The 14756-nt window shown below is 32.9% G+C and overlaps 1 protein-coding gene across 3 annotated transcripts in view; it reads left to right on the top strand.

Annotated features, from left to right (window-relative positions):
* Positions 1–14756, top strand: part of LOC115877679 (RNA-binding protein Musashi homolog Rbp6) — a 281213-nt gene that overhangs the window by 214530 nt on the left and 51927 nt on the right. For all 3 annotated transcript variants that reach the window (XM_030893957.1, XM_030893950.1, XM_030893948.1), the window contains exon 3: positions 9275–9359. In XM_030893957.1, the coding sequence (XP_030749817.1) occupies positions 9275–9359 (85 nt within the window). The remainder of the gene's footprint in view (positions 1–9274; positions 9360–14756) is intronic.

The raw sequence follows: 14756 nt of genomic DNA, 5'->3' as shown, positions 1-14756 counted from the left end.
TGGCATTGGAATACAAGGACATTTCCTTTATAAAGTATTAAAATACATATCCAACGACATTACTTTTCTTTTAAACACAAAACAAAAAAGATTTTTTTAAATTTACTTAACTAATTTCTACATTGTAGCGTTTTTAGTTCGTTACATGTATTTTTTATATATGATTTATATGTCTGGCGTATCGTCATCGGATTCCGTATCGTTCAGGCCTGATAATTTATTTGGCACGCTTGGCGTAATTTTTACGTTCCCTAGTCACCAACCCTGTTATCGTTTCACTGCTCTGTGGAGGCGCTGTCAACATCGCTCCAAGGCTAGGTCGCTATCCGCGCTTAACCTCACTTTTGTTCACCCGGCTTTTAGAAATGGTAATAATTTAAATCTTGCTGTAAAATCTGAATCAGCTGCCATTTCGAAGCAACAGGTAAAAATGAGATATCTTTATTAGATTCGTTATTATTATTGAATATTTTTAGGTTAGAGTTTTGGATTGACCCACCTTAACTCGTATTTGTATTTTGCTGGCACATTGGTGTTCTTTTGCCTTTGTCCTCCAGAATGTTACATGGAAGAAAGGACAGTTTCTTTGTTTATTATTGAGCCCTCGGAAGTAATTCCAGGTAGGTTTATTTTGTTTATTAGACCTTGTTTGGTTTTAAACAAGAGTTTCATATTTTTATTGTCCAAGGTACGGGTAGTGTTCCCCTGTACCGTTATCTTATGGACGGATTGTGTCCAAGGTTATGGTCCAGGTTACGGACATTATCCAAGGTCCTAGTAGTGTTCCAAGGTACGGGTAGTGTCCCCATATTGTCACAGTATGGATACAGCGTAAGGCCCCATGCTGCTTCGTTCCCATTTCTAAGCCTAGTCAGTAGCTACGGCTGTATTGATTCATGGTGTCCTCATTCTGGCCCCTTTTGTTGTTTTGGCCAACAGGATCGCCGACAGATAGTACAGAGATATGAGCCCACCTCACGCTGCTACTCTTTGAAACAGGATTGCCTCAAGAACAGCTAAGTGTAGATTTAGGTTCTGGTTTTCAGTCAATTTTCAGTCTTAACTTAACGTACATTTTAAATAATATCGTACAGACTATATTTAGTGGTTAGATTATTAAGAAAATTTATGTCGATTTAGTTGTTACAATATGATTTAGATTTTACGTTTTATTACATTACGCCTTGTAATAGTATTACTTTCTATAGACATTATTATTACGCTATATTAACAGATGAATAACCAGAGATAGATTCTAGAATCTACAGGTTGCAACATATCAGATTTAACACCGCATAAAATCTCACAATTTAAATAAAGTAATGCTACCTTTCTTATATTTTCTATAACGTTACACGCATTGTATTTTTTCATAGTCTTTTCATAGAACATATTTAATATTATTTACATACATAGCTTTACTCGACATATAACCACTATGATAATTATTAAAATTGTACAATGCTATTTACCATCAGAATACATCATGAATGAATATGGTCACTAGTTTTAAGTAATAAACAACTGTGTTTTCTTTCTCTGTTCATGCCTGGCGCCCAATATTTATAATTTCAAGTTATTATTGTTAATTAATTCTTTCCAGTGAAATACCTTATCCACGACTGCTCTACCAACGAAAAGCTGCCGTTCGCAGTGGCAATGTTTATAAAAAACGCTACAACATTGTTATTTCGAGCTCGATCAAACAGTGAGTGATGATTGATCAGAAGAGGGGAGGCTTAATCACCGCGACTATACAGATCTATTGTGTGTTCCTCTTTCTTAAGCTGTAACGAGTTATAACTCATCATACAGTCTCAGGGCTTTAACAAAAGCCAGTATCTAAGACGGCTCCACAGAGGCCAGCTCTCCATCCTCGACATCAGCCGTACCAAAGTTCATGGCACGAATGGTCGTCATCTCGTGGCACTCAGTGATAAGGTGTTTTGGTGTTTCCCCATTTTCCCTACAGAATCTGCATTTGCCGTTGTTTCTTAGCTTTAGCCTACTGAGATATTTGTTGAGGAGACAGTGTTTGACACCCCGTGACAATCTGAAGACTGTTTCTACTTAGATCAAGGAAAATCTTTGATTTTTAATAAGTTCTGAGAAACTTAGACTGTTGGATGACTCCCATTCCAGTTTACAGATGGAGTCTTCCAGGTTCTTCAATTCCGCTTTTAGTTGGTTTTTGTTAGATTTTTTAAATTTCTAAGGTAAAGTAACTCTAGAAACATTGTCACATTGCAAACTGACTATGAACTTGTATTCAACATCCCTAAACACACTTCCTCGACAATAAACATCGGTACAGAACCGGACTCGAGCAGATTTATTTAAAACCGAGTTTAATTAAACGGAAAACGGTCTAAGGAGATATGGAGTGGCGGATTACCCGGCACTGGAATTTTCCTCTTAAGTTCGCCATAATTGAAACGCAATGGTCACGTAAAGTGTCTCTAATTCCTTGCAGTCGAAACGATTAAGTTACAAAGTTTATCGAATTCGGCGCGATATTAAGACGGGCAAGTTCTTAATTATTTAACTGTTTCGAATTTTATTAATTCCGCTGAAGATGCAAGATTGCGGATTGAATTAAAACGAAATATGGAAAATATCGCGGATGGGAATACAAAATTCGTGGTAGAGGCTCGAGCCACCGAGTCTGCCAGTAATTAAAGGATTTTCTTGGGTTTTAGGGAAAATCCTCTTGAATATTAATATAGTTTGTATTATTTTCTCGCGGTTTTTACTCTTTTTAACTTTAAATCATTAAAAATATTTGAGTTGGATTTTTCCTTGAACGTCGGTGTACTGCTGCAAATAATTCTCTTTCTAACCTAAATATACAGGGTGGTCTTAAATCATCATAATCATCATCATTTTCAGCTTATTCAACCATTTGCAATTATGGTGTAGCCTCCCTCACATATTTAGATACTCTCTTTGTAGTTGGGTCCATTGTTGTCTATTGTTGGCTATGTGGGTCCAAGTTATCCCTGCTAATTTCCTAATATCATGGTCCCATCTCAGGTTTGCTGTTCCTCTAGGTCTTTTGATTCCTCGAGGGTACCATGCTATACTTAATTTTTGTGGTCCATATGTTGTCCCTCTTGCCAGGTATCGTTGCCACTTGAGGGATTGGATTGGATAACAACTATTACCTGGGTCTTTTGTCGTATCCACTCTATTCTTTTATTATTATTTCTATTGATCTTTGTGCGACCTGCCGTTTCCTTATAATGTCCGTTTTAAATGTCCAAATTTCGCATGCATAGATCATGACTGATAGTACATATTGGTCGAATGTTTTCTTTCTTAAATAAAATGGTATTCTATATTTGAATATGATTGAGTTTCTTCCCTAAGTGCTCCATGCTAACTTAATTTTTCTATATTAGTATTTTAATAAAGCACGCTTTTAGATGTTTCAAAAAACTTTTAATAAGAGTAACTTTAACTCTACATATATGTTTCGGCTTGTTAGGCCTTTTTCAAGAGTTTTTTAAGAACTAATCGTCTAACTACACTGTAACTATATACATATATAATATATATATATATATATATATATATATATAGGGGTAATAAAAATATATATATATATATATATATATATATATATATATATATGTATTCGGCTATATATAGGCCTATTTTCATAGCAGTTTTATATATATATATATATATATATATATATATATATATATATATATATATATATATATATATATATATATATATATATATATATATATATATATATATATATATATATATATATATATATATATATATATATATATATAAATATTCTATATAGCTTATAGTGTATATTAATAAATATATATTTATCTTGCCTTTAGCTGTGTATTTTTTCTAATTTCGAAAAATCGAAAGTAGAGAAAAAATTAAAAAAAAAAATAAAAAATAAAAAGAAAAGAAAATTTTTTTCTTTTTACTTTTTATTTTTTTTTTTTAATTTTTTCTCTACTTTCGATTTTTCGAAATTAGAAAAAATACACAGCTAAAGGCAAGAAAATATTATTTATTAATATACACTAAAGCTGTAAGAATTTTGTTCATTTCATATATTTGAGCGGGCCGAAAAACGCTCTTTACCATCTTTTGACGGGAGATGCACTAATATCTCACCGACACTTTACGACATCGTCTGCAGATATAGAAGAAGTTTTGCTTGCCGTATCGGTGAGAACCAGCCCCTGGACAGCCCACCTGATGAAGGGTAGGCCCAGAAACCGGTTGTGGGAGTGGAGCTTGGTTCCCCCCTTTACGACAAGCAAAACAATTTTCTTTTTACTTTTTATTTTTTTTTTAATTTTTTCTCTACTTTCGATTTTTCGAAATTAGAAAAAATACACAGCTAAAGGCAAGAAAATATTATTTATTAATATACACTAAAGCTGTAAGAATTTTGTTCATTTTATATATATATATATATATATATATATATATATATATATATATATATATATATATATATATATATATATATATATATATATATATATATATATATATATATATATATATATATATATATATAGAGAGTTTACAATAGGGTAATAAAAAATGTGTTTAGAAATCCTTGTTGGTCGTTAACATTATTTTCGTTTTTAACAGATTTTAGTATTTCTAACTGTTCAATGTAATTTAAGCGTCTACCTTTTGTTTCTCTGTTAGTAACTTAATTGAGTTTTCATTAATTTTGTGATTATTTACTATACAATGAGTTGCAAGACCAGAACTATGCTGGAGATTATTAATAGACTTTATATGTTCTTTAATCCTTATATCTAAATTTCTACCAGTTTGGCCTATGTACACGGCATCACAATCATTGCAGTCCACCCTATATACACCCGACTTATTTTTGACATTAGTTTTGTCTTTATTATTTAATAAAATTTGACCTAAATTTCTTTTATTTACGTTAATAGTTTTACATCCTATTTTATTGAGATTATTTGATATTTTGTTAGTTAAATTAGGAATGTAGTTTAAAAGTCGATGATTGTTATTGTCTTTAGAATTAGCGGAATAAAAATTTTTCATTAATATTTTCTTTTGTTTTTTCTTTAGCATATTATCAATAAGGGAACACTTATATCCATTGTTGATAACGATTTGTTTAATAATATTTAACTCTTTTTTAAATTTCTCTGGGCTCAGTGGAAACATTACTAATCTATGAATTAAACTATGAAAGGGTGACATTTTGATTTGCCAGGATTGGTGTGATTGACTATGTATTACAGTGTCTGTGGTAGTGGGTTTTCTGTAAATATCAAATTGTAATCTATTAGACTGTTTTATAATTGTAACATCAAGAAAATTGATGGTATGGTATGGTATTTTTCTATTAATTTCTGCGATCCCGTGCTGTGTATTAGTTGCCCCAATATGTATTCTACATTTCCAGTTTTCCAATCTAAAAACCAACCAACCCAACCCAAAAAAGCAATTTTCTACCACTTGTAGTTACTCAAAACTTATGTAAAGTTAAAAAATATATTGTGTTGTGTCTTGAGTTGGTATTTTCGTGCAACTACAACGAGTAGAAGTCAACAATTTAAAGGTCTAGGTATATCCGCTCTGTCGAAATCATACGATTTTTCTGCGCAAAAGTTTGTAAACTGCTTCCATACGCTTGACTTCGATTTCCTAGTATTCATGGGTGTCAACTGCTTAATCTCCTGGCGAATATTTTATTTGCTTTCTTGACCGAAGCTAAACATTTTTTTTAAGTCGTGCAGCTTGACAGCTTCAAAACTGAAATAGTTTTTAGTTAGGTTTGGGTATCACTTAGTTGCCATAGTTACTAAATAATCAAGTCGACCAAAAATCGAAAAATACATTTTAATTATTTGATTTTCAAACACAATTTGGTGTGGAATTTTCTTACCGAATACCACACGAGGTCAAATTAAATCCGGAAATTTTTTCGAGCCCATGAATGTTTTGAAAATTATCCCGAGTCGAAGGCGAGGAAATAATTTGACCTCTAGTAGTATTACTAGTGAAAATGTCTTTTTAAATGAATTAGGTTTAAAAGTGTGCCATCTTCCACAATCTTCACAATTATAGGCTTACTTAAATTAAAATCGTATCTCCTTGAAATTTCTTTTTTAAAAGCCTTCAAATGTCAAAAGTTTGACGTTTCTAACGCTTCCCAAACTTGACCACGTGGCGCTCACAGCGGCCATGTCACGTTGACACGCCAAACACAAACATGACTGGTGTAATTTTAGATTGTTTTCCATTGGAACAACAAAATCGCGTCAATAATACTCGAGGCCAGACCGCATCTCCCTGAAATATTCACGAGATGAGCCGAAAATTCAACACGAACCTCGAAAAGCGGTGTTTTATTTTCATAAACGATGATTTCGCCACACTGGTCTAGTGAAAGATCGGGTCGTTTTTTGCGGTGTTTTTTTTAAGTAAACGTATCATCAGCATTGTCGATATGTTTCGTTGTCGCTGTCTATAAAAATCTATGGTCTTATATTTTAAATTTCCCGGCTCTAGTATTATATTAAAGCTTTATTACATACATACTACTGTCATTACTCGCTGACGAGTATTTGACACGCATCAGAAGATCGTTACGGAAAGCGTTTTCTTTCATGAGCTTTTCTGTGACTGAGAAGATCAATACGTAAATTGTTATCTTTCTTCCGCAGTCTGGCCCGGTCTGGCCATTCCTCGGTCTGACCATTTGAGTTTACAAGCTCACCGTAAAGCAGAGATTTTGGCAGGCGGTTTTCTTACATTCTGCATACGTAACCAGCCCATCTTAAGCGGGATTTTGTAATCATAACTTCAACGCTCTCGCAGCTAGCTTTTTCTAGGACCGATACGTTTGAGACATGGCGGAACCATTTGATTCTTAAGAGTTGTCTAAGGTATCTCTGTTGCAACTTGTTTAATGCCTTCATGTGTCGGCGGTACGGCACTCAAGTGTCGCTTCCATATAACATAGTGGGGATTATTATTGCTCGGCACACTATAAGTTTCGTTTTTGTGCTCAAATCATGATTGTAGAAAACCCTGTCTTTTGATTTCCATAATGCTCTTGCGGCGCTGCTAATCCTGTGCTGAATTTCATAGTCGATATTTGCCTTTTCCGAAATCAAACTGCCAAGCTAATTGAATTCCGCTACATATTCCAATAGTTCTTCTCCGATTTTTATAGCATTGTTGTGGGGGTTTTTGAAATTCCTTACTTTGTTAACGTACTCCACAGGGTGTTTCAAACATTCACCAAAATATTAACATTTTTTTCCTCGTATAATTAACACATTGCAACTGTCATTTTTGATTTAGAAAGATATACTAAAAAGTTAAATAATTTAGTTACAAACAGCTTAAAAATTCATCAAAATCGGTCCACTAGAACACAATATATAAAACTTGGAAATTTTAAGCTGCCTCTTTTTTGCGCCGGTGAGTGTATAAAAGCCCTCATCACTAAAAACATACCTTTTTATATCAGAATCGACAATAACACAACAACACAAACATATTAATCCTAAATAAACACTTTTTCCTTATCACTCAATCCTCTTCTACATCAGAAAATCCACCATTTACGCAATATAGTCGATCTCCATCCATCCATCCAGACTTTTCTCTTTTTTCCCCTTATTTTTGCTGTTCCTTTTTTCGCTATTCGTTCGTTCGAACTTGCCTCGTCCGACAGAAAAGAATTTCTAGCAATTTTGTCGTCCTGCCTTAATTGGACCGGGTTTAATTGTGTAGGATGCACTGCTGGCAGCTACCAGTGAAATAGGCCCTTATAAATCTCTTTAAAGGGCGACCGCTAGGCGAGATTTGCTCTTGAAAGGACGATTAGAGTCGGAGGAGAGGACGAAGTTGAGTAAAGGGAGTGGAGTGTGACTAGGATGATTCTGAATGAATACTGATGTTTCGAACTTTAATTTGAAATGTACAGGGTTGTTCACCACATACACGGAGTATTATAGCTAGACGATTACATTTTTACAAATTATAAGCTTTGGGTTCGTTGAAGGCCTATTAGAGCTACAATTTAAAAATATTTTTAGAAGATACAGAGTGCCCAAATAAATAAAAAATATTAAAGTTGTATTTTTTTAAATGGTAAAGCACCCTGTATATTATTACATTTTTAGTTTCTACGATTAAAATAAAGGTAAATTTGATTAAGGTTTATCACACTTAAACCTTACTGTTTTTGAAATATTTTCAATTTTATGAAATTGCATTAAAAATTTTAAGGCTTAACCCCCATTTCTCCAAGAGTATCAAAGTTTTTAAAACTAAATATTTTCTGAAGTTTATTTATTGATCAGTTATTGTGTTGCAATAATAAAAATAATACTACCTCATACAGAGTATCTAAAAATTGATTTTAAATAATTACTAGCTTTAAACGGCAATAACTTCTTTAATTTAAATTGAACACCCTATATATTTTAGGAGAATCAGATGCATAATTTAATTGTCTATCAAATTTTATCATACCATTTCTTACTTATCCCTTTGAGTTTTCGTAGAAAATGCATTTTCTTATAATTTAGAAGGGGGATAAGAAGAAAGGGGGACACAATAGATCTCTAAGGTCGCAGAGATTAACCCCCCTCCCACTTATTCTAATTCTAATAATTCTATAAAGGCAATATTAGTAGCTGTACTCTTTAAATATATTACTTTTTCAAAAATAATCTAGAATATCAATATTCCATGGGTATGTAGATAAATGAGGTCTAAATTATAAAAAAATGCATTTTCTACGAAAACTTGAAGCGATAGGTAAAAATGGTATAATACAATTTGATAGACATAAAATATACAGAGTGTTCCGTTTAAATTAAACAAGTTATTGCCGTTTAAAGCTAGTAATTATTTAAAATAAATTTTTAAACATTCTGTATAAGATAGTATAATTTTTATTATTACAACGCAAAATTTAATAGATCTTCAGTATTTAACGACACTAGAATAATGTGGGTCGTTAAGGTTAAGAAATATTGTTAGGGTTAAGATCGGAAGTATAAACCAGCTAAATATTGCTGGTAAATTCTTTCTCGAATCTATCGTTCTTATCTACGACGCGGGTAAAGTAAACTGACCAAAATGAGACGGTGCGTAGAGGTTGCTTTCTACCTCCACACACCTTTCTTTTCTTTCTACGTAGATATTGGAATATTTAGAAGAATTTGACTGTATTTATTAATTACTTATATCTTCATTTCTTTTCTTGTTTCAGGTGGAATGCAAGAAGGCGCAACCGAAAGAAGTGATGCTACCCGCCAACCTGGCTAAGACCCGCGCGGCTGGCCGCGGCGCTTACGGTGAGTTGCTCGTGCTCAACCCAGCAGCGGCGGCGGGGTTTCCCGCCGCTGCCACCACCGCCGCAGCCTTCCGCTACGCGCCCTACCCCCTCCCGCACGGCGTGGCCACGCTGCCCGCCGCCACTGTACATCACACGGCGCCTAGCGCCACCTTGGGCCCGCTCACGGCGATCGCTGTGGCCCCCGCTTCGGCGGCGCCACTGCATTACGCTACTACGCACGCGCTCTACGACGTCACCGGATGTAAGAGGGTGTTCGCTACAGCGCCGGCGCTCAGACCAGTAGCGCACGCTGCTCGCGGGCCGCCCACGCTGACCTATAGCATGAGCGATTTGTTGGGGGTGCAGGGGTTGGATATATCCACGGTGTATACTACGCCGTTGTAAGAGAATCTTGTAGTGTCGTCAAAAGTTGATTAATTAGATTAAAACTTATTTGAATATGGTATAATTCTATATAAACATAATTAAAGAAGCTGGTCAATATACGGTATGTCTCCGGATCGTCTTCACAAGACAAAACACTTTTTTATTATTAGCAAATGGTTCATTACCTTTATACCATTCTTAACCTCGAAATTAGTGAAACGTTTTATTTCAGTGTAAGCTATGAAAACTAGTAGTAATAATTTTTAATTGGTAGAAAAATTTAACAAACTTTTTCACTAATTATACTTCAAAATTTTCGAGTAATGTCATTTCGCTCTTTGATTATCATCCGTCAAGAGAAATTGTGGTTAGAAAAAAAATTATTTTTATTAATTTTATAAGCTTATTATATTATTAGACTTTCTCTATGGATACCGCAAGCTGTTGCTAGAATATTATATTAATTTTAATTGTATTTTTTTATAAATGATCATAAACTCATAACTATAAAGTATAATTGAAACCACTAATTTCAAGATTCTGAATGAGGCTTACGCAACACAGAAGGTTAGAAAATTATTTGAATAATTCTATTCATATATTGGCTAGCTCTCAAGGCTACCTAATTATTTCTTCTTCATGAATATTTTTTAGAACTAAGTATTAAAAACTTTTTGTTTCCTTGTAACTTTCATAAGCTTGAAAATTCCGTATATATTCCTGCATGTATAAAGACCCGTACTTGGTTCAAAGCCACGTTTAAAGAATATCCCCGCTGGCGAAATTAGAATTTCTCTAGGCTTGTCACAATCACGGAAAACAGATTTGTTTACGAAAACTACGTTTCGAACGAATTCAGCAACGAAAGATTCCTTTGTACCGCGAAATATAGCATTGTTAGGTTTTATTAGGAGGGAATAGTCGACGTTCTTGCGCTTTTTATTCCCTTTATTGAAACTTCCAGACTTGCTACATACGTAAGTCGAGAAGTTTAGAGAAGGATTTGAATTAAAAAGTACGCCCCAGCAATTTTTCGACAACTCGAAGCGTATAGAATTTACATTTTTATTTTTCTACGAGCTTATAGTTAGAGAATTAATAAACGTTTTACAAATTTTAAGTTATGTCTAACGTTATAACAGTACAAACCTAATAAGACTGCTTTTAGATCGAAAACAATAAGTGTGTAGATGCAGAAATTTAGAGAAAAAAATTAGAATAGTATATTTGAAAAAAAGAGTTAACATATCAAATGAATATCTTTACTTAAAACCAGAGTTGGGCGTCGAAAATACTATTAACTACTATTTCGACTATGAAATTATGTCGACAATGTCGATAACGTCAAGAAAGTCAATTAATTGCAGTTCATTAGACTAAATTATTAATGTATCAGTAGGACTGCTTAATCTTTTGCATTTTTTCTTCTTGTTAAAATAAGCAGTAACATTTAAAAAAAAAACAGATAAAAAAGCCTTTTTAAAAGCCAGATTTAAAAAGCAAAAACAGATAAAAAACCTACCTCTTAGACTGTGATTTGAACATTCAAAAATATTGGTCTGCTTATATTTTGCTCTCCAAAGTGAGAATACTGAAAGGAATCTTGATTGTGATACTTATGATTCTGATTCAGCATTCAAATCACTCGAAATAGAAGATCATTTTATTTTATCTTATTCTTTTCTGAGAATGATTACTCTGTTTTTAATAAATGTTTATTCTGTGGTATTAAGTTTTAATCATATAAGGTTTTTCTTTAACTATAGCTATAATTTTGTACGAAATTAACTGTCGACATTGTTGACATTGAGGAATTCGTTAGGAAGTTGTCGTCGACACCATAATTGCCGCGTCAACAATTCAATTGTCGACATGACATTCTCGACGTCATCCAACTCTGACAATAAGTAGATGCAGAAAATTAGAAAAAAACTTAGTAATTCTAGTATTTTTCAAAAAGAAACTTTAACGTATCAAATAAAATAGTTTAACTTAAAATATTCCCTGATATTCGTAGAATTTTAGACCAGTAGTAGACATATCGAAAAAAATATATTTTTCCACGGGTAGTAGATTTCTTATTAACTGATTTAGATCTGCATCTAGTAGTGAACACCCTCTTACACGAAGGTAACGAATCAGAGATGAATTTAGATTCACAGCAGCTTCACACGATCACAATCTGGAAATTACGTTCATGAAATTTCATCTTGTCTAAACAATAAGATGTAACCTTCAAAAAATTTAAGCAAAAAGAAAATATTTTCGGAAAATAACTTATCAAGAGTATGATACAAACACTTTTCAGATGTCTGTACTTATCAGGTATTTATTATTCAATCTTGTCAGACTTTTTAATGTGTCCTAATAAGAAAAATTATCAAATATTATTAATTAATAAGAAAATTTATCAGTTTCTTTACAGTGGTCTGATGGGAAAACTTATCAGATATTTGATAAAAATACTTATCTAACCTTTAATAACAGAGATAGTTGTCAGATATTTGATAAGAAAAAATATGAGATTCTTTAAAAAGAGATTCGAAAACTTATCAGATATCTGATAAAAAATCTTTGCAAACTATTTTAAGAAAGAGGTATGATAAGAAATATCCCCAAACTGTCTAAATAAGATGTTATAAGTAATCTGATCAGATTCTTGATAAGACTTATCCGACTTTAAAAAAAGTCTGATAAGGAAACTTATAAGATATGTGATCAGAGAACTGAAAAAATTCTCTAAAAATAGATCTGATAGAAATTACTATCAGATTATTCAAAAGTTATTAGACATTTGATGGCAAACCTATCAAACCGTTTTACAGAGGTCTGATAAGAAGACTTATCAGACCGTATCATTATTTTTTTACAAGACGAGTTAAGAAAACGCCTTACCAGGCCCTTTTTTAAAGTCTGATAAGAGAATTTATCAATATATTTGACAGAAAACTCTTTAGTTTTGATAAGTTTATGGTGTTATTTTTATCATAAGAAGTTTTTGCTTAAATTTTTCGAAATACTTTTAATCTGTACTGTTGTAATTCGGCTAGGATTAGTTAGTACTAATTTTTGTATAGTGAACAAACTGATAATTAAAAAGTCGGGGCAGTAGTTCATCCTTTTCAGGTCCCGGCGCCTATGTTCCCTGGTCCTATTGGGGATTTCGTCCTGGTCCGATATATGTAATGCCATAGCCCCAGAAAGGTTCGGCCTTATCTTTTGTATCCTCGATCATAACGTACTTTCGTGGATACAGTAATAGTCATACAACTGTGTTGTCAACTAGTGAAGTTGATTTTTGTTACTTTTGATTACTCGTTACTAATCGTTACTCGAGTACTAAGTAATAATTTCAAATATTCGTTACTTTGATTACTATGATTACTTTTTACTTATTTTGGTACTGCTGTCAATTCTGTTAAGTGCTATCAACCTTTGTGTCTAATTTCACCTTCTTAAGGGACATATTTTGAAAAATAGATTCTCAGTACCCACGTTTTTCATTTTACGTTACCTAAGGAACTTCTACGCAAAATTTCATACTTCTAAAACCCATTTTAACAAATTTTTGAGACAACTTTCACCACTTATTTCACCCTCTTAGGAGGTGAGTTTCCAAAAAAGTTGCTTTTAAGTACTCACTTTCGCCACTTAAGAAACCTCTATACAAAATATCATACCCCTAGGACTAATTTAAAAAAATATATACAAGATTTCACCACGAGTTTTACCCCCTTATTTATGTGTGAATTTCGAGAAATCGCTTCTCAGTGCTCAATTATGTCACCCAAGAAATCTCTGTGCAAAATGTTATACTTTTTAAAGCGATTTTAACAAATTTTTGTACAAATTTTACCCCTAACTTTACCCTCCTAGGGAATACATTTCCAAAAATCGAGTATCCACTTTCGTCACTTAAGAATCTCTGCGCAAAATTTTATACTCCTACGACAAATTTAAAAAAAAACTAGAAACTTCTACCCCTAGTTTCGGTATACAGTTTCACCCCCTTAAAGGTTGAATTTCCGAAAATCGCTTCTTAGTGTTCAATGACGCCGCTTAAGAGACTTCTGTGCAATATTTCGTACTCCTAGAACAGATTTTAACAACTTTTTATGCAACTTTCTATCCCTAATTTCAACCCCTTAGCGGCCGAATTTCCAAAAATCTCTTCTTAGTGCTCACTTACATCACTTAAGAAACACATTTGCCAAATTTCGTGTTTCTATGTCTAGTTTCAGCTGTGCATTATAGGATAGATTTAAACACTTTTATACCTGCAATTACCCCCTAATTTCGTTCCCTCAGAGCACTTATTAAATATAAAATGGAGAAAATGTCCGATAATTCTTGGTGTTCAGAATATTTAAATGACTTAAAATTATGCTTCTTCAAAATTCGCCAAGCAGTGGTACGATGTTTTTCGACTATATCTCCAAGTATTCTGGTACATACTTGTTTTTCATTTTCCACAAGAAAGAAAGACTTGCAATTAAATATACAGAATGTTTACAAAACTATGATAAAAAATATATTGAAAAATCTGCAAAGAATTCTACGGGCATATGAAAAAAAGATAATAGAGCACGCATGGTCATGTTGGAGATGTAGACAGCACAGTAATGATACAAGTCTTTTGGCAGATCTGTATCCACGAAGTATACATGATCTAGGTTTTCTCTAAGAATTTTAGTTTAGTCAGGATATTACCATAACCCATAATCTTATATAGATATACTTTTTTAGTTTTGTATTCTAAACTTTTTTTCTCAAGGTATTTGCAAGAAGTACCAAATCTCGTTTTTTAATCCGAAAAATAAAAAAAGTTATAGGGGTGAGCCAATTTTGAGAAATACGCGGTATAGTTTAAAACAGTCTAAAAACTAAACACTTTATTTAAAACAAGTGTTTTAAATAATCCCGACTTTGGAATGAAAATCGTGTGTAATACAATAAAAACACTTTTAAACCATAAAAACATGTTTTGTTTAAAAATTTTAAAAAAATATTCTTTTATACAGGGTGGTCC

This window comes from Sitophilus oryzae, unplaced genomic scaffold (genome assembly GCF_002938485.1).
Source record: "Sitophilus oryzae breed Bouriz unplaced genomic scaffold, Soryzae_2.0 scaffold_1060_pilon_pilon, whole genome shotgun sequence".
NCBI classification, from domain to species: domain Eukaryota; kingdom Metazoa; phylum Arthropoda; class Insecta; order Coleoptera; family Curculionidae; genus Sitophilus; species Sitophilus oryzae.
This window is presented reverse-complemented; position numbering and strand designations above follow the sequence as displayed.